This window comes from Schistocerca americana, chromosome 11 (assembly GCF_021461395.2).
Source record: "Schistocerca americana isolate TAMUIC-IGC-003095 chromosome 11, iqSchAmer2.1, whole genome shotgun sequence".
Taxonomy (NCBI): domain Eukaryota; kingdom Metazoa; phylum Arthropoda; class Insecta; order Orthoptera; family Acrididae; genus Schistocerca; species Schistocerca americana.
Genome location: NC_060129.1, coordinates 167340349 through 167364305, shown reverse-complemented (window position 1 = coordinate 167364305; position 23957 = coordinate 167340349). Strand labels below are relative to the sequence as shown.

Below are 23957 nucleotides of genomic sequence, written 5' to 3'. Positions count from 1 at the left end.
GGGAAAATCCCCACTTCATTGCTACCTCAAAGATGCTGTGTCCCGTCACTCGTGCGCCGACTATAACATCGCCTTCAAACTCCCGTGATAACTTGCCATTGTAGCAGCAGTAACCGATCTAACAACTGTGCCAGACACTTGTTGTCTTATATAGGCATCACCAACCACAGCTCCGTATTATGCCTGTTTACATACACTACTGGCCATTAAAATTGCTACACCAGGAAGATGATGTGCTACAGACGCGAAATTCAACTGACAGGAAGAAGATGCTGTCATATGCAAATGATTAGCTTTTCAGAGCATTCACACAAGGTTGGCGCCAGTGGCTACACCTACAACGTTCTGACATGAGGAAAGTTTCCAACCGATTTCTCATACACAAACAGCAGTTGACCGGCGTTGCCTGGTGAAACGTTGTTGTAATGCCTCGTGTAAGGAGGTGAAATGCGTACCATCACGTTTCCAACTTTGATAAAGATCGCATTGTAGCCTATCGTGATTGCAGTTTATCATATCGTGACATTGCTGCTCGCGTTGGTCGAGATCCGATGACTACTACCAGGATATGGAATCGGTGGGTTCAGGAGGGTAATACGGAACGGCCTCGTATCACTAGCAGTCGAGATGACAGGCATCTTATCCGCATGGCTGTAACGAATTGTGCAGCCATGTCTTGATCCCTGAGTCAGCACATGGGGACGTTTGCAAGACAATAACCATCTACACGAACAGTTCGACGATGTTTGCAACAACACGGACTATCAGCTCGCAGACCGTGGCTGTGGTTACCCTTGATGCTGCATCACACACAGGAGTGCCTGCGATGGTGTACTCGACGACAACCCTGGGTACACGAATGGCGTTCTGTTTACAGCATCGTAATGGTCGCATCCGTGTTTGGCAACATCGTGGTGAATACACACTGGAAGCGTGTATTCATCATTGCCGTACTGGCGTGTCACCCGGCGTGATGGTATGGGTTGCCATCGGTTACACGTCTCGGTCACCTCTTGCTCACATTGACGGCACTTTGAACAGTGGACGTTACATTTCAGATGTGTTACGACCCGTCGCTCTACCCTTCATTCGATCCCTGCGAAACCCTACATTTCAGCAGGATAATGCATGACCGCATGTTGCAGGTCCTGTACGGGCCTTCCTGGAAACAGAAAAAGTTAGACTGCTGCCCTGGCCAGCACATTCTCCAGATCTCTCACCAATTGAAAACGTCTCGTCAATGGTGGCCGAGCAACTGGCTCGTCACAATACGCCAGTCACTACTCTCGATGAACTGTGGCATCGTGTTGAAGCTGCATGGGCAGCTGTAGCTGTACACGCCATCCAAGCTCTGTTTGACTCAGTGCCCAGGCGTATCGAGGCCGTTATTATGGCCAGAGGTGGTTGTCCTGGGTACTGATTTCCCCGGATCTATGCACCCTAATTGCGTGAAAATGTAATCTCATGTCAGTTCTAGTATAATATATTTGTCCAATGAATACCCATTTATCATCTGCATTTCTTGTTGGTGTAGCAAGTTTAATGGCCAGTAGTGTATTTCTGTATTCAAATACTCGTGCCTATACCAGTTGCATTGGCACTCTAGCGTAGTTAAGTGTACAGAGGAATAAGTTGGGGTCTCCTACTTAGGAGCCCCTTGTTCAACGATGTATATTGAATGATACGATCCAGAACACTTGTGCTTGCACAGGGATTGCACTCTGCTGCCAGATCTGCCGCAGGTTGCCACGGACCCTGTTTTACAGAGCAGAAAAGTCTCTATCTCCAGGTTCTGTGACGATCCTGGATGCCAAGCGCCTTGTTGCCTCTTCATAATTTTCCCGTTATTCAGCCACGTTCCGTAGATTCTCACGACAGTAACACATCATCAGCCGAGCAGCCTCACCATTTCCGAAATTCTCTCTCCCAGAATCCAGGCCATAACAATCTGTTCTTTGAATGAAGGTAGGAGAGGAGGTACTGCCAGAAGTGAAGCCATGAGGATGGGTTGTGAGTCATGCTTGGGCAGCTTAGTTGGTAGAGCACTTGCCCGTGAATGGCAAAGGTCCTGAGTTCGAGTCTCGGTCCGGCACACAATTTTAATCTGCCAGGAAGTGTCATCCGTTCATTGTCAGTGTCATTTATGCAATTGAATTTCCACATTTTTGGCTCTTATCATCCCTAGAAATGGTTTGCTTTTCATTCCTGCTCCAGTTATATACTTTCTTTAATGTGGCATGTACCCACAATGCCTTCAGGTGTTGTTTGTCTCCCAGTGGGCAGTGGTCATAATGTATGGGCTCATCAGTGTATAAAAACTGTGTATCCTGTGCTTCTGTACAAGTGCAGTCATGCTTTACACAGAGATTCGTGCATCTCTGTGTCCTCTTAGGCATCGTGCAGAGCGTCTCGGAAACTGAGCCTAAAAAGGCCTCCCCAACACTTTGGCTCGACTCCTCACATGAGGCTCATTATCCCCATATGGAGTTTCAGGTATTGTAAATTCAGGGCTCCTTTGTGCCCATTTCATTCACTGCAATGTATGATCTATAAGGGGCATTCAAAAAGGAATGAGTCCGAGGCATAATTACAAAAAACAGTTCAAACGGCTCTGAGCACTATGCGACTTAGCTTCTGAGGTCATCAGTCCCCTAGAACTTAGGACTACTTAAACCTAACTAAACTAAGGCCATCACACACATCCTTGCCCGAGGCAGGATTCGAACCTGCGACCGTAGCGGTCACCCGGTTCCAGACTGTAGCGCCTAGAACCGCTCGGCCACACCGGCCGGCGCATAATTACAGAAACCGATACCTGTATGTTAGAAGTATTGGCGCTGGCTGTTGACTCTTGTCCCATTGTGACACAAGGCTCTCTCATAAAATTCCTGGGGCTGCAATGTGAACCAGTTCTGCATGTACAGCGTGGATCATTTGCCCCTATGCTGACATTCTTCTTTGACCGATTCTGATTGAGTTCCTGCAGCACAGGACAACAGTAAATGCCTAGCATTACTCGCAAACCTTGACCACCCTTCGCCAAGCGATCAAATCAAAACGACCAGGAAATCTCACCTGTGGGGTCATTCTGCCTCATACGGCCAACACAGTTTTGGCACTACTGCAGAAATTCAAATGGGAGGTTTTCGGCCACCCTCCATAGACTCCCTGTGATTACGCCATTTTTGGTCCCTTAAAAAGGCTCTGAGTGGCAAATGATTCACCTCAGACTGCGACGTCCAGCTGTACGTGCGAAACTGGTGAACAACGCAGCCCCAGGAATTTTATGAGACGGACATTCACTGCCTTGTGTCACAGTGGGACAAATGTCTCAATAGCCAGGGTCAGTACATACAGGTACTGGTTTCTGTAGTTATATATGGTTCGTTTCTTTTTGAATGCTCCTTATAAAATCATGCTAATTTTACACAATATGTTTTTACCTCAGCAAACCCTTCAAAATTTTGTGCAATTACTTAATATGAAGCAGCACAAAAACTTTGGCATATAACAGAAAGAAATTCAATCATTTATTGAACAAAGATATCAGACACTAAGATGTGCAAAAATAAAAATTTTTCATCTAATAGTCTTCTGGAGATTTTGCCAAACCATGCAGAAGTTCCATCTTGCAGTATTCAGACGTGATACACGATTCCCTTGTATTTGAGCTGAGGCATTAACTGTGTTTGCACTATCTTCAAGTAATAATTTCTGTTCACGTACCCTTACAAAATATAGACCTGACAGCTATTATGATGACTTTCTACCCAAAATTGTAACATGACCTGTGTACCTTCCCAGCTGTTGAACATAATGCAGATTCCCATAGACTAGAAAAAGGTGTTCTGAACCCGTTTGCTGCTACAGACGTGCTGTCTACATTCCGTGCTGAGGGCAGCTTTTGTTGCAACTGTCTGCTTGCCAAATGCTGCTCCCTGTGCTGAGAAATGGTGTTCTGGCTGATACGAAATATTTATCATCTGATTTTTCGGAAACTATTAGGTGAAACAATTTTATTTTTGCATACCTTAGTGTGAGGTATCTGTACTTTGTAAAGGATTGAATTTCTTTTTGTTATATGCCATAGTTCTTGTGCTGCTTCATATTAACTAAAACATTGCACAAAATTTTAATTTTAGATCGTACATGGCAGTGGGTGAAATGCCAATAAGATATCGAAAGTTCATTTAAAATTCAGATCAGAACAATGTCTGTTTTCATTCTCAAGTTATTTGGTTTTATTGTCAGTGGATTGTCGCACACGACATGCCCATTCGTGTCATGGCGCATGGCGGATCGTGTGGTCGTAACAATTTTCATATCTGATAAATGATTCAAGATGTCAAAATGAGGTATTTGCAAATGATAAGTACACAATGCACTGAAGATATTGTATGATAAGTATTCAAAAGTTTTTTAATTGCTGAGATAGGGAAGTAACTTGTCTGCAGGGGTGACGGATTGGCAGCTCCAGATGTGTACAGGTTTCCATAGCACTGTAGATAAACCCAAGCGGTTTGGTTACCCCTGTGCACAGCATCTGTGTAACATCCACATCTACATACATACTCCACAGTCCACTATACGGTGCATGGCAGAGGGTACCTTGTACCGCAACTAGCATCTTCTCTCCCTGTTCCACTCCCAAACAGAACGAGGGAAAAAGACTGCCTATATGCCTCTGTACAAGCCTTAATATCTCTTATCTTATCTTTGTGGTCTTTCTGTGAAATGTAAGTTGGCGACAGTAAAATTGTACTGCAGTCAGCCACAAATGCTGGTTCTCTAAATTTCCTCAGTAGCGATTCACAAAAAGAACTACTCCTTTACTCTAGAGACTGCCACCCGAGTTCCTGAAGCATTTCCGTAACACTTGCATGATGATCAGACCTACCAGTAACAAATCTAGCAGCCCGCCTCTGAATTGCTTCTATGTCCTCCCTCAATCTGACCTGATAGGGATCCCAAACGCTCGAGCAGTACTCGAGGATAGGTTGTATTAGTGTTTTATAAGCGGTCTCCTTTACAGATGAACCACATCTTCCCAAAATTCTACCAATGAATCGAAGATGACTATCCGCCTTTCCCTCAACTGCCATTACATGCTTGTCCCACTACATATCACTCTGCAATGTTACGCCCAAATATTTAATCGACGTGACTGTGTCAAGCACTAAACTAATAATGGAGTATTCAAACATTACAGGATTCTTTTTCCTATTCATCTGCATTAATTTACATTTATCTATGTTTAGAGTTAGCTGCCATTCTTTACACCAATCGCAAATCCTGTCCAAGTCATCTCGTATCCTCCTACAGTCACTCAACGACGACACCTTCCCGTACACCACAGCATCATCAGCAAGCATCTGCACATTGCTATCCACCCTATCCAAAAGATCATTTATGTAGACAGAAAACAACAGCGGACCTACCACACTTCCCTGGGGCACTGCAGATGATACCCTCACATCCGATGATCTGTATAGATGTCCACAGTAGTGGAAACGCTAATGTGTGTACTGCAGTACATCAAAAGTGATCAGAAAGTAACACTCTTGAGTGATAAACGGCATACGGAATAGTGTCAATAAGGAAGACAGAAGGAAGGACAGGGTCGAATGTCCCGTCAGTATTGAGGTCGTTAGAGACGGACGGTGTGAACAAAGCACGGCAAGCCGCAACTCGCTGCACTATGTCGTTGGCATATTATACAGTATATTGTCAGATGCATCATTCACATACATCAGTCTAAATTATCTATTTCCTTTCATTTTTAATGTAGTCATGTGTGATGACTGTGGTGCCCCAGGTTCAGATTGTACGGGTACAGTATCCTTACATAGCTGTACCTAGACATAGTATCAATCATATGATCTACGCAGCAATCATAAACTAAAGCGAAGACTGCAGTGCAGTCGACAATGTGCAAGTGGGTGTGTGAGGAGTCGAGTGTTGGAGTCCGTGAGTGACAGTCGGGTGTGCGAGAGGCTAGAGACGGTTGCTCGGTAACGAGGCCGGAGATTAGTGGCGGTATATAGGCGTAATGGCACCGGGTATTCAATTTCTGTTGATTGTTTATAAATGTTGGTTTACAAAAGGGAGATTTAATTAATAAAATTCAGTACTTGAGAAAGGACATGTTATCATTTAGTAGTTTTCCTTAGATTTCACAATAACAGAAGGGCATGACAATGAGTTTCACGAAAAGGAGCTATTACTTGTTATGCTAAATTAATTAAATATATATTCATCTTTAGCCTATACGAATAATAAAGTTTGGTGTGAAACTGTGACGAGGTTATAAGCTGCTGTTTTGCTAATGGATATTGCTGGAGACTGCTCGATTGATTGAGTGACAGTGGCATATATTTCCTCTGAAGTTTTTCTCACGTTCACTGTGAAGTGTGTCTCCGTCACTGTCCGGAACAAAAGTAAGGCTGCTTGATGAGGTGGGGCGTGGCCAGAGTGATCTCTGAATGTACTCGTTCTCTGTCATTGTCTGCCCTGCGTGTGGGTGTTTGTGCACCCCCAATTGTACAAAGGGAGGAGGGGTGCAGGTATCCTCGGACACCCTGTAGAGATGCACGATTTGCAGACGACGGACTAACACGGAGAGCTGCAGCAAACAGTCTCGCGACTGGGGACCACAGTAACAGCATAGCCGTGCTATATTATTGCCTACCGAGGGAAGTGGTCCAGTGGTTAGCACACACTGGAGTCCGGTGCGGAAGCAAGGCGGTTCGAAGCCACGTCCGGCTGTCCAGATTTAGATTTTCTGTGATGTCCCTAAATTGCTCCAGGCAAATCCCACAATGCTTCCTTTGAAAGGGCACGGCTGATTTCCTTCCCCATCCTTGACACAATCCCAGCTTGTGCTCCTCATCTAATTACAGTAAAAGCTCGATTAACCGTCACTCTTTAAACTGTCAGTTTCTGTTAACCCTCACTGCTGTAACAGCATAATAATACTGTAATAACAGAATGCTCTAAGGCACAGTGACGCGTCCACTTTGTTTATTTACTCTATTTTAGTGGGAAGTGAATGTACCCGCCCGCCGTAGAATGGTACATAAAATGTGACCTTCAGTTGGCGTGCTAACACATCTCCCCCTTTTTTTGTATTTGTCTCACTTGTGAGTCAACAATCGCCACTGGATCAGTTTCCAGTTGTGGCGAGAAGACTGTAATTGTCGCAGTGTATCTAGCGGGCTGTGCCGTGTTACGTGTTTCCCTCTTGAATAAGCTTTATTGACTAATATTTTACACTACCGTATTTAGTGCAGGTGTGGGTGATACAGTGACTTGATAAAATGTCTGAAAAATGTAAACGTGTTGTTTTAGGACTTAATCAAAAACTTGAAATTATAAAACGCTTAAGAGAGGGCGAAACTGCGACAAATGTAGCACTGATTTATGGTATTGGAAGAACAACAGTTAACGATATAAAACGTGATGCTGATAAAATAGAACAACATGTGTCAACAATGCAGAGCATGGCTGGAGATGTGCGAACAAGAAAGACAATGAAACCTGCAAAATATGATGAATTGGACTCTGCAATGTACCGATGGTTTATACGAGCAAGAAGTCAGGGGATTCCACTTTCAGGGCCTATAATAATGGCCAAGGCCGTTGAAATGTGTTTCTGTTATCGGTCTATTCACTCAACCGTCACGACCACGGTCCCAAAGATGACGGTTAATCGAGTTTCCACTGTACCTCGATGTCAATGGAATGTTAAGTCCAATCTTTCTTCCTTTTTGTATTATCACTCGATGTTCACGAAGAGGTCTTAAATGAAACGTACATCCTTAAAATTTGTAGTGCAGCTTATTCTGACGAGTAACTAGGAAATTTATTTTTGTTCACAGAAATGGCATCGACTCCACAGGCTGTGATTTGTGACGACTTACTGCTTTCCATATTTTCCTTCCTGCCGATCCCAGACTTGGCTCGGTGTGCTGCCGTGTGCCAGCAGTGGCACAAAATTGTGACAGGATTTACACACCTGTGGAAGGGGAAGAGGTACGTCAGTGACAGAAGTCCGAGGGAATCTGACGAGACACGTGCAATCTTGAGCACTCTGCCGCCGTTGCAGGAAGTCATCGTCAAGCAGCACGTCAATTTCGAGGTGGACATTTCCTACCCCCGTATGGTTCTGTCGGTGACCAGCATTTCCGACTTGGGAGCCACGCGGGGCTACCAGAGACTGACGTGCGCGTACCTGTCGACTAAACTCGACATCGCGGACAGCACCCTCTCCCCCCGTTCGCCTGTCGACCTGGCGGCGCTCCGCAAGCTGCGGATCGTCAGGGCGATCCCGACACTCGAGCCCGACGCCAGGGCGGAGTACGCGGTCAGTTCCGCTCTGCACCTGTGCCCGAATCTCAGAGAGCTGAGCGTGTACGTAGACTCCATGTCGGCGGACTGCCTGGAAGGTTCGGAAGGGGTCGGCCGGTTGCGGACGCTCGAAATACGGTGCCCCCGCCTGAAAGAACTTTCGTTCCTACGACACTGCTCGGCCGCACTGGAGGAACTGGAACTGAAAGGTTGCTCCGACCTGCCGTCCGCCGCGTACGCGGAGCTCCGGCACCTCGGGAACCTGCAGAGGCTGCGGCTGCGGGACTGCTGCGTGCTGGGAGACGACCTGGAGGCGGCCGTGACGGGTCTGAGGTCCCTCGCGTCCCTGCAGCTGGTCGACTGCGTATTCGTCTCCGACCTGTCCTTCCTGCGTCATTGTGACCGGCTGCGGGAGCTCCGCGTCGAAGCTGAGGACGCGCCAGTCGCGGGCCTGCGACACCTGCCCGCCGGCGTCCGCTCGCTCTGCCTGGTCGGCGACACCGTGACCGCGGAGGACCTGTCCGAGCTGCTGCCGCGCCTGCCGCTGCTCGAGGAGCTGGACCTCTGCCGCGCGGAGCTGGCGCACCTGGGCTTCCTGCGGCACTGCCCTCGGCTGCGCCGCCTCTGCCTCGAGTTCTCGACGTGGCCCGACGAGTGGGAGCTGTCGAACCTGCACCACTTGACGCAGCTCGAAGTCCTGGACCTGAGGAGGTGCGCGGTCGACGCCGACGTTCTCTCCGGAGTTATGCCGTCACTGCCGCGACTGGACGCTCTGTTGCTGGCTCACGTGGAGGACATAGTCCACTTGGAGTTCCTCGGGTGCTGCCCGCAGATTCGTAAATTGTCACTTTTTAATGCCTTCGGATGGGAGTTGGAGGCCTACCGGGAACTGTGCCACCTGAAAAACCTGCAGCACTTGTGTGTCAGCAAATTAGTGTACAACTTTGTCCACGAGCTCGTCCGACCGTGCCTGCCGCGAGTAAAAATTTATTGCTCAGATCGGTCTATTTAAACTTCTGCTCGAGGAACTTTCCTAACTGTAGATATCGACAACTGTATAGATTAATGTACATCATTTACAGACTGAATTTTTCACTATGCAACTGTGTGTGTGTGTGTGTGTGTGTGTGTGTGTGTGTGTGTGTGTGTTCCATTCTTACTGGCAGGTTAAAACTGTCTACCTTACGGGGACTTGAACCCAGAATACGCACCTATTGCAGACAGTACCGACTCGGCTTTACAGTCGTCGTCCACTTTACTTTAGCCAGTACCTTACTCTACCTTCCAGACTTCACAGAAAATCTCTTGCATAACTAAGTGAACTAGCAATCCTGAGAATAAGGATATGGGGGAGAAACTATTTTCAAACTGTATGTCTACTGCAAAATGAAAGTTTAACTAACTCTGGGAACTGCCCCTAGGCTGTGACTAAACCATTTCTTAGCAATGTCCCATCTTTCACGATTGCTAGTTCTGTAAGGCATGCAAGAGAACTTCTTTAAAATTTGGAAGGTGGAAAATGAGGTACTGGCATAAGTATGGCTGTGGGGGTACCTCGTGAGTCGTGCCTCAGTAGCTCAGGTGGTAAGAACGTTGCCCACGATAGGTAGAGTTCTGGGTTCCAATCCCAGTATGGCACACAGTTTTAATTTGGCTAGAAGTTTCTCTGCAAGTGATGTCTGAAAGAATTCTCATTAAATAATATTTTCTGTAGTTCACTTTTAGTACCAGGTCAGTGTTATAAACTCGAGCGAGCAGTTGAGTTGTAGTAAAACCTGTTTTACATTTCCAGATTTTATGTTTACCTGCTCTTTTCTGTTATTTTCTGTCAGTCCCTTCATAATCTGTATCATCTCTATTAGTTATCGTCCTGGCATTAAAAATTTTGTGTAGATAACATTTCCCACGGTTGCCACATCTGAACCACTACCACAAGTTGCAGCATAGGTTTTAGATTGGTTTGTGTTCCCACTCATGGAAAACTTGTAAGATAATGCATAATGTAAACTGCATGTCCTTTAATGCCCACAAGAACCAACTGTGCAAATGCCTTCAGGAGAAATGCAACAATGTTGCTCAAGATTGTATTTTTATACATTGAAAATAATTTAATGGTTCATCTGCTTATTGTCGTTGCTGTGTAATTTATTGTTAACCTGTAGCAGGATGCGTATAAAAACAAATGTTCAACCCGTGAATTGTGCATTTCTTCCCAACCTTTCAAGCCTCCACCACAATGGAAATACACTGTTTTATTTCATTCTCGTTTCTCTGGTGCCTTCGTCCAGCGTTGTCGCAGGGTTGGCACGGTTACAGTACGGTGTGCCACGGTTAATTGTAAGAGGTGGCTGGATGCCACCTCTTTGAGGACAGCACACAAACACCCAATCCCTAAGCGGAGAAAATCTCCGACCCAGCCGGGAATCGAACCCGGGCCCCTTGGCATGACAGCCCATTGTGCTGACCACTCAGCTATTCTTTTTTTGGTAACATAATAGACTTTTATTTACAAATTAACAATACATTTTTACAGATGGAGATAACTTCAAGTCTCTTGCGTACATTTTCTGTATAGTTGTTGAGTCTTTTTTCTTTTCATTTTGCTGTGATTGTTTTTGATACACACATTTTGTTTGTCAAATATCTATTTTGTTCACTTGCAAATTGATTTATAGTGGTACGGTTATTTTATTTTAGTTCTAGTCCTTTTGGTGTCTATGGGGAAGGGACATAAAGTTTTCTTTTTTCAGTTTTTGTTTCTGTTATGATATTTTATGAGTTTGTTAATGCTGTCATTTCAAAATTGCTGACATTAGAGAGAGATTGATCTGTTGGCACAAGGTGGTGTCTTTTGAAAGTCATTTATAGTTCCATCTTACTGATTATGATATACATCAAAACAAAGCAAAAACAGTAGGGTATCATATTTGATTTAGCAAAAGCTAGTTGTGAAATTGTGGTTGAGAGAGGGGGAGAGGGAGGGGGGTGGGAGAGAGAGAGAGGGGGGGAGCACATGTGACATACGATAAAAAAAAAAAGAAGTGTTGCAGCCCGTCGACGGTCAAACCCGGGACTCCAATTGGCACAGCCAAAGCTGGGGCCCACTGCACTGTTTCTCATCGGGAGGCTGAGCAAGTTCAATAGCGTCATGGGCAGTGCAGAGCGATACAGCAGTATTTGGAACTATTTCTTTATTCGGCCAGTTTACAGAAGCGTAATGTCGGCGCGCCACCCGAGCGCCATTCTGCGAGTCCGGCCGTCTCGGCACTCCGGGACTGCCGACACTGCTGCTGCGGTCGACGAGGCTGCCCGACGGTGGAAGTCGGCTGCTCTAGCCTAGTCACCAACCGCCGAGGCGTAGCGACTGGCACCGCTCTACTGCCCACGATTCCGGAGACTGTTACGGCCCCAGTTTCCGCCACTCTCCGTGCCGTTTGGCCCGCTTTGTCCGACCGTCGGACGGAGGTGGTCGTACCGGTCACCCGTGGCCCTCGGGCCACTGCTGCTCCCGGGACGGGACCGGACTCGCATCCGCGCCCTCCCGGACGCCGTGCCGCAGCTCGCCGCCAGTGGCGTTCGCCGCTGTCTCGGGCGCCGACACGGTGCTGCCGCGCCTCCCGCAGTGTACGCCTCACCGGCAGTACGCCGGGTGGGAAGCGGACGAAGTCCGTCCTGGACCCGCTGCAGACTGCAGTCACTGCCCGCCTTTAGGCAGACCGTGCAGTCTCTGAGTACCCGGCTGCTGTTCCGTCCTGCCTCGATGTCGCGTCCCTGGAGGCGGAATACGGCCCGAACGAGTACGTAGAAACAGAGTAAAGGTTTACACAGAATATTCACAACATCGCTGCCAGACTGTACCGTATAAGCGTAGACCGGCACAGGTCCGACACGACTCTCGACTGACCTGGCACCCCTACGAGCTAAAAGTGCCTGACTATTTATACTGCTTTTCCCCTCACTTCTGACGTACTGTCAGAGAGAGACAGAAACTACGGCAGGGGTGAATTCCCATATGCCAGTCACTTACACGTCGCAACTACCGGCTCGGGCCTACTGCCTCGATCGTACTTTGCAATAACTTAAAGCAGAGCTGCAGTTCCCTGCCTCGCTGTTGCTCCACTCCGAACAAATTGCACGTGCAATATGCTGCTGCAGCTCCGTGCCACGTTTACCTTGCCCGGCCTACCAGCTGCCGACTATTACCACACACTACCGGCGGCCCCAGATTTAATCGCCCAACCGCGTTCAATATTTTTTGTGGGATCTAAAATTTAAAAACCTCTCTCACACTAGCCTGATTTAGCTTCACTGATCAGGATAGTAAAAAACATGCGTATATTAAGGGAATTTTCATTCACAAAGCAGGCTTATCACATTCACACAGTTCAGTACTGTTCTATCCTGATTAAATTGAGCTTAACTTAAATTCCATAAGGCAGTGAAGCAATTTCGAAGTCTCGGTGCGACGAAAATTGTCAGTCGATCTCCTGAAAACATTTATAATAATTAATAACTTTCGGTGATCACACGGGGAAGACCGGAGATCTGCTGGTAAGACGGTGTTAGCCTATTTATTGAAAGTAATAAACTGGATATCTTGAGTGTACAAAACGGCAGGGACGTCCAGTGTAAATCAGACGTTCCCCACTGATCCCGTGTGTCACAGCGTAGTAAGCAGACACTGTCAGTTAAATAATACGCGAACACACTTACATTAGTTCATGTATTAAATTCCTTCTCATACAGAATCTCATCAAGATGGCGACTAGCTCTACAATACATACATATACATCTTCGTTCTTTCCTGGCTAATGCGCAAGATATCAATCCTTCTTTTCATAAGAGAAGACATAGATAGCAGAGAAGCTATTCCGTGGAGTAAATGCACGCTCCAAGGAATAATAGGGCTTGAAACTACTTTGCATTGATAATCATCGTATATTAAAGTTTAGGAATCGGTAAGATAAGAAGATATATTTCGAGATATGTACTGAGTTATATAATTTATAAAAAAATTTCTGAAAATATCGCGGAGAGACCACTGCAAGAGACATTACACGTGCCTTTACTGAATTTTTAACAAAATTCCCCTTTCCTACGTTTAAGACTAATACTAGCGCAGCACAAGTCTTTGCAAATCTTAGTATTTATATAGGGTCACACAGTTCTGAATAATCTACTTTGATAATTGATCTGGGTTGCAGTGAGATGTTCGTTTGTTATGTTACTTACATAACCACCTTCATTGTGGCGAGTGATGTTTCTCAGATTTACTGTCACGCTATCTCGGTTTGCGCTATAAGTGGAGCACAAACAGAAGATCTCTATTATTAACACTTTTTCCTAGTGGGGTTGCAGTATTATTTGTTATGACGCTGTATTTGACGTAGGAGAACACTGTAGATGCACTGCACACGTTTTACACAAATACACACTTTAACACGCACTTGTGGGAATGTGGGAGGGTGTGTGCTGCAGCGTCGACGACGGCGCGAGGGAGGGGAGGGGCCGGTACGGTGGCGGTGGGGGTGGCGGATGCGCCACGTAAGAACGGAGGGCATCCTCGAAGGCGGCATTGAGCGTGACCTGCAGGTAGCTCTGGAACATCTGGCAGTCGCTGTTTTTCTGCTCGGCTCTCGTGTGCTCCGCCCGGACATCCGCGAGGAACTGCACCGTGTCTGTTTGCTTTTTTGCGGTTACGGCACGTGCTGCCATTGCTACTGTCCACACGGTTGCAACACACTTGGCTCGTGGGAAGCTTTTTGCAGCAGGGACGGTGAGAACTGTAGTCTCTATAGTTTGGTGATCCGACCTGTTCGTGTGTGCCACCATTTCCTGCAAGTCTCACATATGTCCTGACTTGACCTGCACGTGAAGGAGTATTCTAGTGTGTATATCTGGTTGCATGCTTCCCAATTTGGAGACTCAGGCATGCCAAAGCGTGCTAGTCGCTCGTCGGTTGGTGTGGTCTTATGTACGATTTTGTACCACTTGTCTCTTGCCTCTGGAGGTATGGCCCTTTCTGAGACATTCTTCCAGACTTGTGGCCAATCGTGGCCTGGAAGGTTCATTCCTATCTCGCTTCTGCTTTGTTTTCCCCATAGTGCGCCATAGATTTTTCTTGCTGTCCTCATCTCTGTAACTGCTATGGTGGGCAAGGCGTAGCTTCTATCTTACAACTTTAAACATAGCTGTGTGCAGCAACTGTGAATTTTTTTTTTTATTTTTTTTTATAGTAAAGACAGCCCACTGGTTGCAATGGAATTTATAGTCAAATTGACTATGGTTTCGACTTCTAAACTAAGGGAGTCTTCATCAGAATTTATATTACCTATCTATTATTATCTGTTTCAGGTAGCGCATCTTGAAGGGTATCCGGCTGGCGTCAACCGGTGCTTCCTCAGTCTGCTTTGTATGGCTTTAATAGAGACAACGTGGTACAGGCTACATTTCTCTCCTCCATTGTTATTCCTCTATGGAGCAGCAGTGCGGTGCATTTTGTTCTAACGTCTTGTCAATCCCGGCCCCACTTCCCCTCTAGTGAATGTACTGGTAGCTATTTACACTTTAAAAACTTCCCGCCTCCACAGCAGGCAATACACAGTGCTTGTTATGGATTTCCCTATTTCTGTTGGTACATTTATGATTTGTGCCATGTACCATGCCTTCACCAGGATCGTCACATTGATCAACTGTGTTTCTTTTTGTAAAATGAAGAACAAACCACCTTCAGTCACAAGTTGCGTTTATTTACTGCACTATGCATTTCGAGCCCTGGAGGCTCATCTTTAGGTGCTTTTTTAGTGATTTACATCAGGTTTTTTAGTCGTTTGCAGTTTAACATTGTATGATGTCTGCTTCTGTTGTGCAGTTGGTATACACAATACACATCTTTAATTTTGCAGTACGTACTGGGATATATACATGGTCACACACTTTTTCGTACATTGTAGTAGCAGAACGTAAACATGCAACTGTGTTTTATGTTGTAATGTTAGGTGTCTGTCAGAACAGATTTTCACGACCCATCTGACGATGTTTAAGATGTTCCGCCAATTTTCTGCGGCCATTTTTAGTGGACAGTGCTGCGACTGGACACCTAGTGCCCTATGTTTTTCCGTCACCTGGTACCGCAGTTTGGCCTCTCACTCTCGCATTCCCTTTCGGAAGCGACACTGATTTCTTGGGGTCTGTTTTCGCTTCGGACGCCTTGCCGAAAGATTCTGTTATTGGGAAGACTTTGTCAATGTCTTCCTATTCTTCCACAGATATGCTCACGTCGTCGGCATATTCTGTGCGTGCTACTTTTATGTCCTGCAATTTGTAGCCTTCGATGGTGGCGGCGAGTTTTCTGAGCAGTGCGTCGAGGGCCACTGTTAATAAAGCTGTCGACAGGGGCCACCCTTGCCTCACAGATTTTTCCAATTTTATTAGCGCGGATAACCGGCCATTTACCGCCACTCTAGATGTAGCATTGGTCAATATGGTTTTGACGACTTCCGTGAATTTGGGGCCAAAACAGAGTATTGTTAAAGTTTTTAGCAGGTACCGGTGACCAAACCTGTTGAAGGCGTTCTGGAAGTCAACTGAAATAATCAGTCTGTTGGCTGTGGCATGCACTATAATGTCACTGTACGTGCAGACAGCATCGGAGATGTTCCTGCTTAACACTGCACGAGTCTGCCACGGGCTGATCGCTTTCTTCAGGGCGAGCTTCATGTTTTTGGCAACGCATTTTGCTGCTATTTTGTAATCCGCACTTAAGAGGGTTATCGGGCGGAAGTCTGTTAGTACTTTCAGAGCTTTCATTTTTGGATGCAGAGTTATAGTCCCTTCCAGGAAGGAGGGTGGTATCTCTTTTCCATTCAGAATTTCATTAATAATTTCTGTAATTATTTCACCTATTGTGTCCCAGCAGGCGACATAGAATTCTGAGAGTATTCCGTCTGCTCCTGGAGCTTTACCGTTGGCGCAGGTTTTTGAGGATGGCTCTCACTTTTTCTGACCCGGCCTCGTTCGGCAGAGCGCGATCTGCATTATTCGGCTGTCTCCGCGTTTCTTCTAATATCTTTGCAGTCTCTTGAAGAGGGCAGTGAAATGTTCCTCTATGTGACACATCGTGTCCCATTTGGTTGTCAGCTTACGGCCTGCTGTGTTGCTAAGCTCCCTGATAGCTCTGCTATTTGCTCTTTCCCACTCTCTGTGCAGATGGTGCAACGTGGCAGGTTCATCTTCAATCGTGCCATGTGTCTGGCTGCAAACGACGGTGCCTTTCATCTGTTGTCGCTTGTTATTGAGTAGGCACAAATTTATTGCTCTGACTCGTGTGAGAAGCATGTAGTCATCTGGAGGACTGCTGAGCACGTCCTTCAGACACTGTGCATAAAAATCTGCCGTGCTCTTCCTCTGGAATGCCTCCTCCGCACCTTGCCTAGTCGGTGCCTTTCGTATTTGTGGTTTTCCGTGTTCGACCCACCATTGTGTGGTGGACGTATATTGTCGCCAAGTCAGTAAGCTTTGTTGTGTGGTGTGTGCTATCTCCTGTTGTAATTTGATGTCACTGAGATGTTGTGTGTTGAGCTTCCACGCTGCTCTTCCTTTTGTGGTTTTTCCGGTTGACAACTGCAGCTTGCATTTGTAGGCACATCGGTCGGAGAAGATCGCAGGGCAGACATCCCCGTGCGATACAGAGGCAGCCAACTCCCTGTTGGCATAAATTCTGTCGAGCTTGCGTGTTCCGCGGTTGTGGAAATACCTGAATTTGGTTGTTTTGGGGTACAGTAGATGCCAGGAGTCATCTAGTTTTAGTTTTCTTAAGAATTCCTGCAGCTCCGTGCACAGATTTGATACTGGGATTTGATCTTCCGGAGCAGCTATGCAGTTGAAGTCCCCTCCCAGCACAATGTCGCTGTTGTGTGGAAGGAGTCCAGAGAGTTCTTCATTGAAGAACTGGCTTCTGGCCTGCTTATTTTTTGTGCCTGACGGTGCGTAGACATTTGCGAAATAGATCCCTGCTATTTTAATAGCTATTCCGCAGCCGTCAGTCAGGGTCTCGATTTCCTCTGTATCGATCCCATTTCTCACCATTATAGCTTTTCCAGTTCTCGTTCCTGCGTCTATGTTCATTAAGATGTCAAATCTCAGTACTTGTTCTATGTCAGTGGTGACAACTTCTGGTAGCATTGCCACGTTGGCAGCTCGGTGCTGCAGGAACTCTATGAGGGCTTCTATCTCGAAAACTGAATTTGTCCTATTTACATTGCACGTGATGACGTTATAGGCAGAGCGTTCCTGCATTTAAGCACTATGTGGAGGCGGGGTTGTTGTTGGTGTGGGCAGTCCTGCTGGAGGACGAGGTCCTCTGGTTCGGTGTTTTGTTTTCCCGTGTTCGCGGGAGATGTCGGGCGCTTCCCCGTCGGAGGTCTCTCACTGGTTGTTTGAGTCATCGCTTTGGCTGCACCGTCTGTTGCGTCGCTTTGGATGACGATTGCCGGTGGTCACCCGCCTCTTTCGGTTTGTCGGCGGTTCCTTATAGGATGCGTGTGAGTTCGGTTGCTCGTTTCTCGACTGCGATCTCACGCGCCTCAGTGTACACGGTGGGCGTGGGCTCGGCGCTAGGACGGGCTGGTCGGGTGCTGTGAATGACGGGCACAGCCGACACCTGGGCGGGCACGGCGGCACACGTGACCTTCACCCGCCAGCCGGTGGGAGAGAGGGTGGCCACCGGTTCGGCCTCCATCGAGTTTTCGTTGTCAGAGTTGTGCCGCTTCTCCCCTGCGTTGCCTGCGGCAGCCGCTACTGGGGCCAGTGTTGCAGGCTGGGCAGCCTCAGCTGCCACTGCTGCTTCCCCTACGGCAGGATCTTTGTGCACCAGCAGGCTCTGACCCGTCAGAATTCCGGCACAGCTTGCTGCCTGCTCAGTTCCGTTGTCTGCGTTTTCGTGCGGCAGTTGGCCCACTCTTTTCTCGGGCAGCTGCTCCGCACGTGTTCCGTCGAGCTATAAATGGAGCGCGTCGGTGGTTGCCCGCTATACTGAATGACTCCTCTGTGTCCCCCTATGACAGTAGAGGAAGGCACGTGTTTCCTTAGAACGATCCTGACGGACCTAACACCCGAGTCCACCTCGTACCTGTGGCCGGCACCCTAGAAATCTCTCATTACAGAGAGAACTTCTCCGTACAACTTGAGGCGGCGTGCTACTTCCTCGTTCGGCACCTCGACGGGTAGGTTCTACACCTTCGTATTTGTCACGCCGTGTTTGGCGTTTGTGATTTTCAGTTCACTAACTCGACCGTCCCTGTGCTCGAACTTTCAGATTCCGCCCGCTCACGTTTACGAGCGCCTTGCATCTCACCTCCGTTTTCAGTTTCGAGAAGAGGCCGAGCGGCATAAAGTCTGACGGCAGCCCCTCTATTTCGTCCTATCGTATTTTCAGTTCCTCATACATCCGTTCCCGTATATCGAAGGAAGAGGGCTTCTCGTATTCACGATCGAAAGCGCACTGTACCGTAGTGCCGGAGCGGTTGAACGTTGTCACGACGATTGTTAAGACTCACCCAAGTGTAGTTTGCGGAAGCGAGATTGCCAACGGCGAAACGGCTACGGCTGGCGTGCCACGGGAGCCGGCAGGCAGCAAGTGGCAGGCACGTTGTGGTGGAATGTGCGGTGACGGCTCTGCGGTCAGTAATCCTCGTCTACCTGCGATGCACAATGGGCAGCTATAGCCTCTGAGCGGAGCGTGCGCTCGGCACAGTGTCCAGGAAGCGACCTGGGCGGACCCACTGTTTGATTTCCATTACCGGTATAAAACAGTGCAGATTCACAGAGGCTATCTGTGGGAGATGTACGGTTTCATCTGTACGTACGTAAATTCCAGTCTGTCGAGTGCATATACTTCCAGCTACACGTGACTCTGATTAGTCTTGTCACACGGTATAGGCCACACGGGATGCGTGTACGTAGGATCCGTCGTCAGCCGCAGGAGATTTTGGAGTACGGGGGCTGGATACAGAGGGGTATCACTGCTGTAACGTCAAACCGGTCAGCTGCTATCTGTGTCAACACGGTTTAGGTCTGTTAGATGACGATGTACAGTGAGCGTGGACAGTACTCTGTCAATCTACTTGAGTGTGTAGACCACTGAAAGTCATAGCAATAGTGTAACCACCCTAACCTTATGTTTACAAAGGTAGAGTAACATTTTTGGCTCAAAATTGGAGTGACAAGAGGTCGGACCACACAAGAAAGTTTCCAGAGACCGTGTGAAGCATGTGGTGATGTGGCATTGCCGTACGGCACAGTTGCACGACGGGTTAAAGCATTGATGTTAGGCAGAGATGCTGTGAAGGTTCACCCCCATACAGAACGACCTCACGTGGAGGAGAATACAGTTCGAAGTGTCGCTTGCTTCGTGGACGTCGATCCCCACTGGACCGCAAGTGAGTCGGCAACAGAAGTCGGAGTGTGCCACAGAACTGTGCTCCACATTCTGCACGGCATTCTTGGGTACCACAAAATTACAGCACGTTGCGTACGTCACGGAATCTCTGAGGTGCAACAATGGACCCACTGTTCCGTCACACGGCATTTGTTGGCCGGTGTAACATTACGAGTCAAGATAGCTGTAACGGAACTTGAATAGTGTAAAGTTATCGTTAAAAACGCACGCCGCGCGATTTGTTATGATTTGGTCGGTCATAATAGTAGTAACGTGCTTTTGAATACAATTAAAATATAACGGTGATACCTGTTTAGTGTTATTGGAAATAATATGTAGTAAATTAATGAGTAAGGTAGCCGATCCTATAAGAAGAGGTAAAATTGGGCATATTGAGGTGTTTTGCTTTATATCGACTAAGCCGATGATACCATGTGTTTTTTGTTTACTCTTAGAAAAAAAAAAAGTAAAGAAGTGCTAATTGTGCGTTGCGAAAAATATAGGGTCGAATTTTTAATAGCTACAGTGTATAATCAGACTAACAAATGGACATTCAGTTACGCGAAATAGCGGATAGCGAAGTGTGGTCATTAAACTGAGTACATCTTCAGGGTGGTCAATTCTGGGATAAGTCTATTCGCATCTCACGAGGGACGCGGTATTGAGACCGTTTTTTTTTTTTTTTTTTTTTAATTATATCGTGGAGAGCGGGCTTCAGTTTATGAAAAGGAGAAAAGCTGTATCATTATTATTGACTGTTGGTGTCAAGCAACCAAAACTGTTCATCAAAGGGTTTCGGTGAATGAGTGGTGAATGCGAAATGAAACTGTGAACGAAGTTATGTTAAATAAAGCAGAAGAGACAAGACTGTTTGGTCGTATCTGTTATTATTCCATAAACTGTAACATTTCTTCTCGTTGTACGAAGCCTTTATAGACGATCGTTATGACAATTTGCTTTGAAGGGATCTCGTTACGAGTTAAGTTTTGGGGACCTCGTCAAGAGGGGATAGTTCGTAGATCCTAACTACTGCAGCTATTCTGGAATCAGGTGCTACCGTGACGGTTGTGTGTTGTCGATGGCTTAAGGTCATCATATCTCATGCTCTAAGATCGACGCGCCTTTCCTCTTGGTGTAAAGGCATTTGTTGGCTGGTACTAAAGGGAAGATGATAACTTCCTTTAACACACTGTCAGTATCGACGAAACCTGGGTGCGCTTGTACGAACTGAACTTGAAATGCCAATCCGGTGAATGGAAGCTCCCGGTTCTCCTTGTCCACAGAAAGTGTGTGCTACACTGAGTGCTGTGAACTTGATGTTCATTGTTGTGTCCAACATTGATAGGGTAAGACTGTGTCACGTTGTACCATCGAGGGTGACGGCAGTCGTTTCCTACTACTGCACTTTCCTGGAACACCACCTTTGTCCGGCACTCTGATGAAAGTGATGACATTTCGTTGAACAGTACCCCGTCATTCTCAGTGACAATGCACGATGCCACACCACTGCTGCTGTCTGGGACATTTTGTGCCACTGGCGAAGGGAGAGTCTGGAACATTCACCGAACTCGTTTGACGTGAGTCCCTGTGATTACGATCGCTTTACCAAAGTGAAAGAATTACTGCGCAGGATATGGTACGACACCAGAGGTGACATTATTTGTGCCGTAGGTCGGTCAGTTGGGACGTCAACAGAAATAGATGCACAGACGGTATATGACACCTTCTGGACAAATGAGCCAAAGGTCATAAATAATGGCGGCGATTATATTGAAAGTATGTACCTCTGTCAATAAAAGTGTTTCAGAGAAAAATAATAGTGCTTATTACTGTCCATCCAGCCCTTGTATTATATAAGAAAATTTAAATTGTACCTACATATTTTTCGTCATCTAAGAAGGAAGTATAAATTTCAGAAAAAATATGAGTCAGTTCACAAAATAACTGCATAGGATTTTGCCTATTATGCTGCATGTTTCAGCCCATGGTAACAAGTGCCTCGTGATTATTGCTGCTTCCATAAACATTTCAAATTCCTGTGCAAAATTTTGTCACTGTATGCGATAGAAATTGTGTGAGCAAATTTCTTGAAAAAAAAAAAAAAATGAAGTAGATCTGGGGAAGAGTACTGAGTGACTGTGTTGAGTTAAATATTATGCCTCAGAGTGCTTTTGTACAATAGCTTGCGCAGAATGGAAATACATCCGTATTCATCTCCTGAACTAATGCAGTTACTCAGTTCAATGCATCATATGAGACATCACCACCTGTTAGCTGATCCTAAATATAGTACATATGAGGATAGGCAATTCTTTGATGGCTAATTGTTAGCTATTGAATAGCATCCAGACAAACTTCAGAAGCGTTTTTTTAGATATATAGAGGTAACAGAGGTCAAACTGTGCATTTCCGTTATGGTGGAGGCTTGAAAGACTGAGAAGAAAGGCACAATCCCTGGGTTGAAAATTCTCTAAGATTGTCAGTGTCTTCTACTTGTAAAGATTAAAGGCCTGTGGTTACTGTATGTCAGAACAACAGATTATTAATTCCAATAGTGTATACAGCTAATATTAAGCTTGCTCCAAATCTTAGAGATGCTATAATGGTTGCTAGTCACAAAGCATCAAGTGTACTGTCATCTGAGCAGTATGTGATTATGGGAGTTATCAAAATGTTCTCATGTGTAAAATAGGTTTCTTTGAAAAGATGGGAATACTATTTTTTCCATGCAGACAAAACACATTGCTGCTATGTCACTCTCTTCTGACATTGCAGCGTCTGAACTGTTAAGTTTCATCTCGTGTAAAAAGGTATATATGGTAGAATAAAATATATTGTAACTTGTGAAAATATAATTTATTACTATATTCAGATTTTATACATTGTTAATATACATTTAGTGCTTTAATTGTGGAAAATAAATTACTGTTGTTAAACATTGTTGTTTTTTCTATTCCAACCCTATTAATGAATCTGCAATATTTTCCAAATAACTTTTTATATGCTTTAAATTTGGCTTGTATCCTATACAAACCAAATGGAGCACGAATAGCTTTAGGTATGCCACGTGTAAACTCTGCTCATTTTTTAATTTCTGACACTTAAATCAATACTCGATGTTAACAAATTTCTCTTCTTCAGAAACGATTTCCTTGCCATTGCCAGCCTACATTTTATATCCTCTCTACTTCGACCATCATCAGTTATTTTACTCCCTAAACAGCAAAACTCCTTTACTACTTTAAGTGTCTCATTTCCTAATCTAATTCCCTCAGCATCACCCAATTTAGTTCGACTACATTCCATTATCCTCGTTTTGCTTTTGTTGATGTTCATCTTATATCCTCCTTTCAAGACACTATCCATTCCGTTCAACTGCTCTTCCAAGTCCTTTGCTGTCTCTGACAGAATTACAATGTCATCGGCGAACCTCAAAGTTTTTATTTCTTATCCACAGACTTTAATGCGTACTCTGAATTTTTCTTTTGTTTCCTTTACAGCTTGCTCAATATACAGATTGAATAACATTGGGGAAAGGCTACAACCCTGTCTCACTCCTTTCCCAACCACTGCTTCCCTTTCATGTCCCTTGACTCTTATAACTGCCATCTGGTTTCTGTACAAATTGTAAATAGCCTTTCGCTCCCTGTATTTTACCCCTGCCACCTTCAGAATTTGAAAGAGAGTATTCCAGTCAACATTGTCAAAAGCTTTCTCTAAGTCTACAAATGCTAGAAACGTAGGTTTGCCTTTCGTTAATCTTTCTACTAAGATAGTTGTAGGGTCAGTATTGCCTCATGTGTTCCAACATTTCTACGGAATCCGAACTGATCGTCCCCGAGGTCGGCTTCTACCAGTTTTTCCATTAGTCTGTAAAGAATTCGCGTTAATATTTTGCAGCTGTGACTAATTAAACTGATAGTTCGGTAATTTTCAAATCTGTCAACACCTGTTTTCTTTGGGATTGGAATTATTATATTCTTCTTTAAGTCTGAGGGTATTTCGCCTGTCTCATACATTTTGCTCACCAGATGGTAGAGTTTTTTCAGGATTGGCTCTCCCAAGGCCGTCAGTAGTTCTAATGGAATGTTGTCTACTCCCGAGGCCTTGTTTCGACTTAGGTCTTTCAGTGCTCTGTCAAACTCTTCACGCAGTATCATATCTCCCATTTCAT

At 45.9% G+C, this 23957-nt stretch overlaps 1 protein-coding gene and 1 long non-coding RNA gene across 3 annotated transcripts in view; both read left to right on the top strand.

Moving 5' to 3' along the window:
- Nucleotides 1–10828, top strand: part of LOC124553704 (F-box/LRR-repeat protein 15-like) — a 38753-nt gene extending 27925 nt beyond the window's left edge. For both annotated transcript variants that reach the window (XM_047127606.1, XM_047127605.1), the window contains one exon: nucleotides 7878–10828. In XM_047127606.1, coding sequence (XP_046983562.1) covers nucleotides 7878–9358 — 1481 coding nt within the window. In that variant the 3' untranslated portion in view covers nucleotides 9359–10828. The remainder of the gene's footprint in view (nucleotides 1–7877) is intronic.
- LOC124553708 overlaps nucleotides 1–23957 on the top strand; it is a 583058-nt gene that overhangs the window by 201887 nt on the left and 357214 nt on the right. The gene's annotated exons all lie outside the window — the stretch shown is intronic.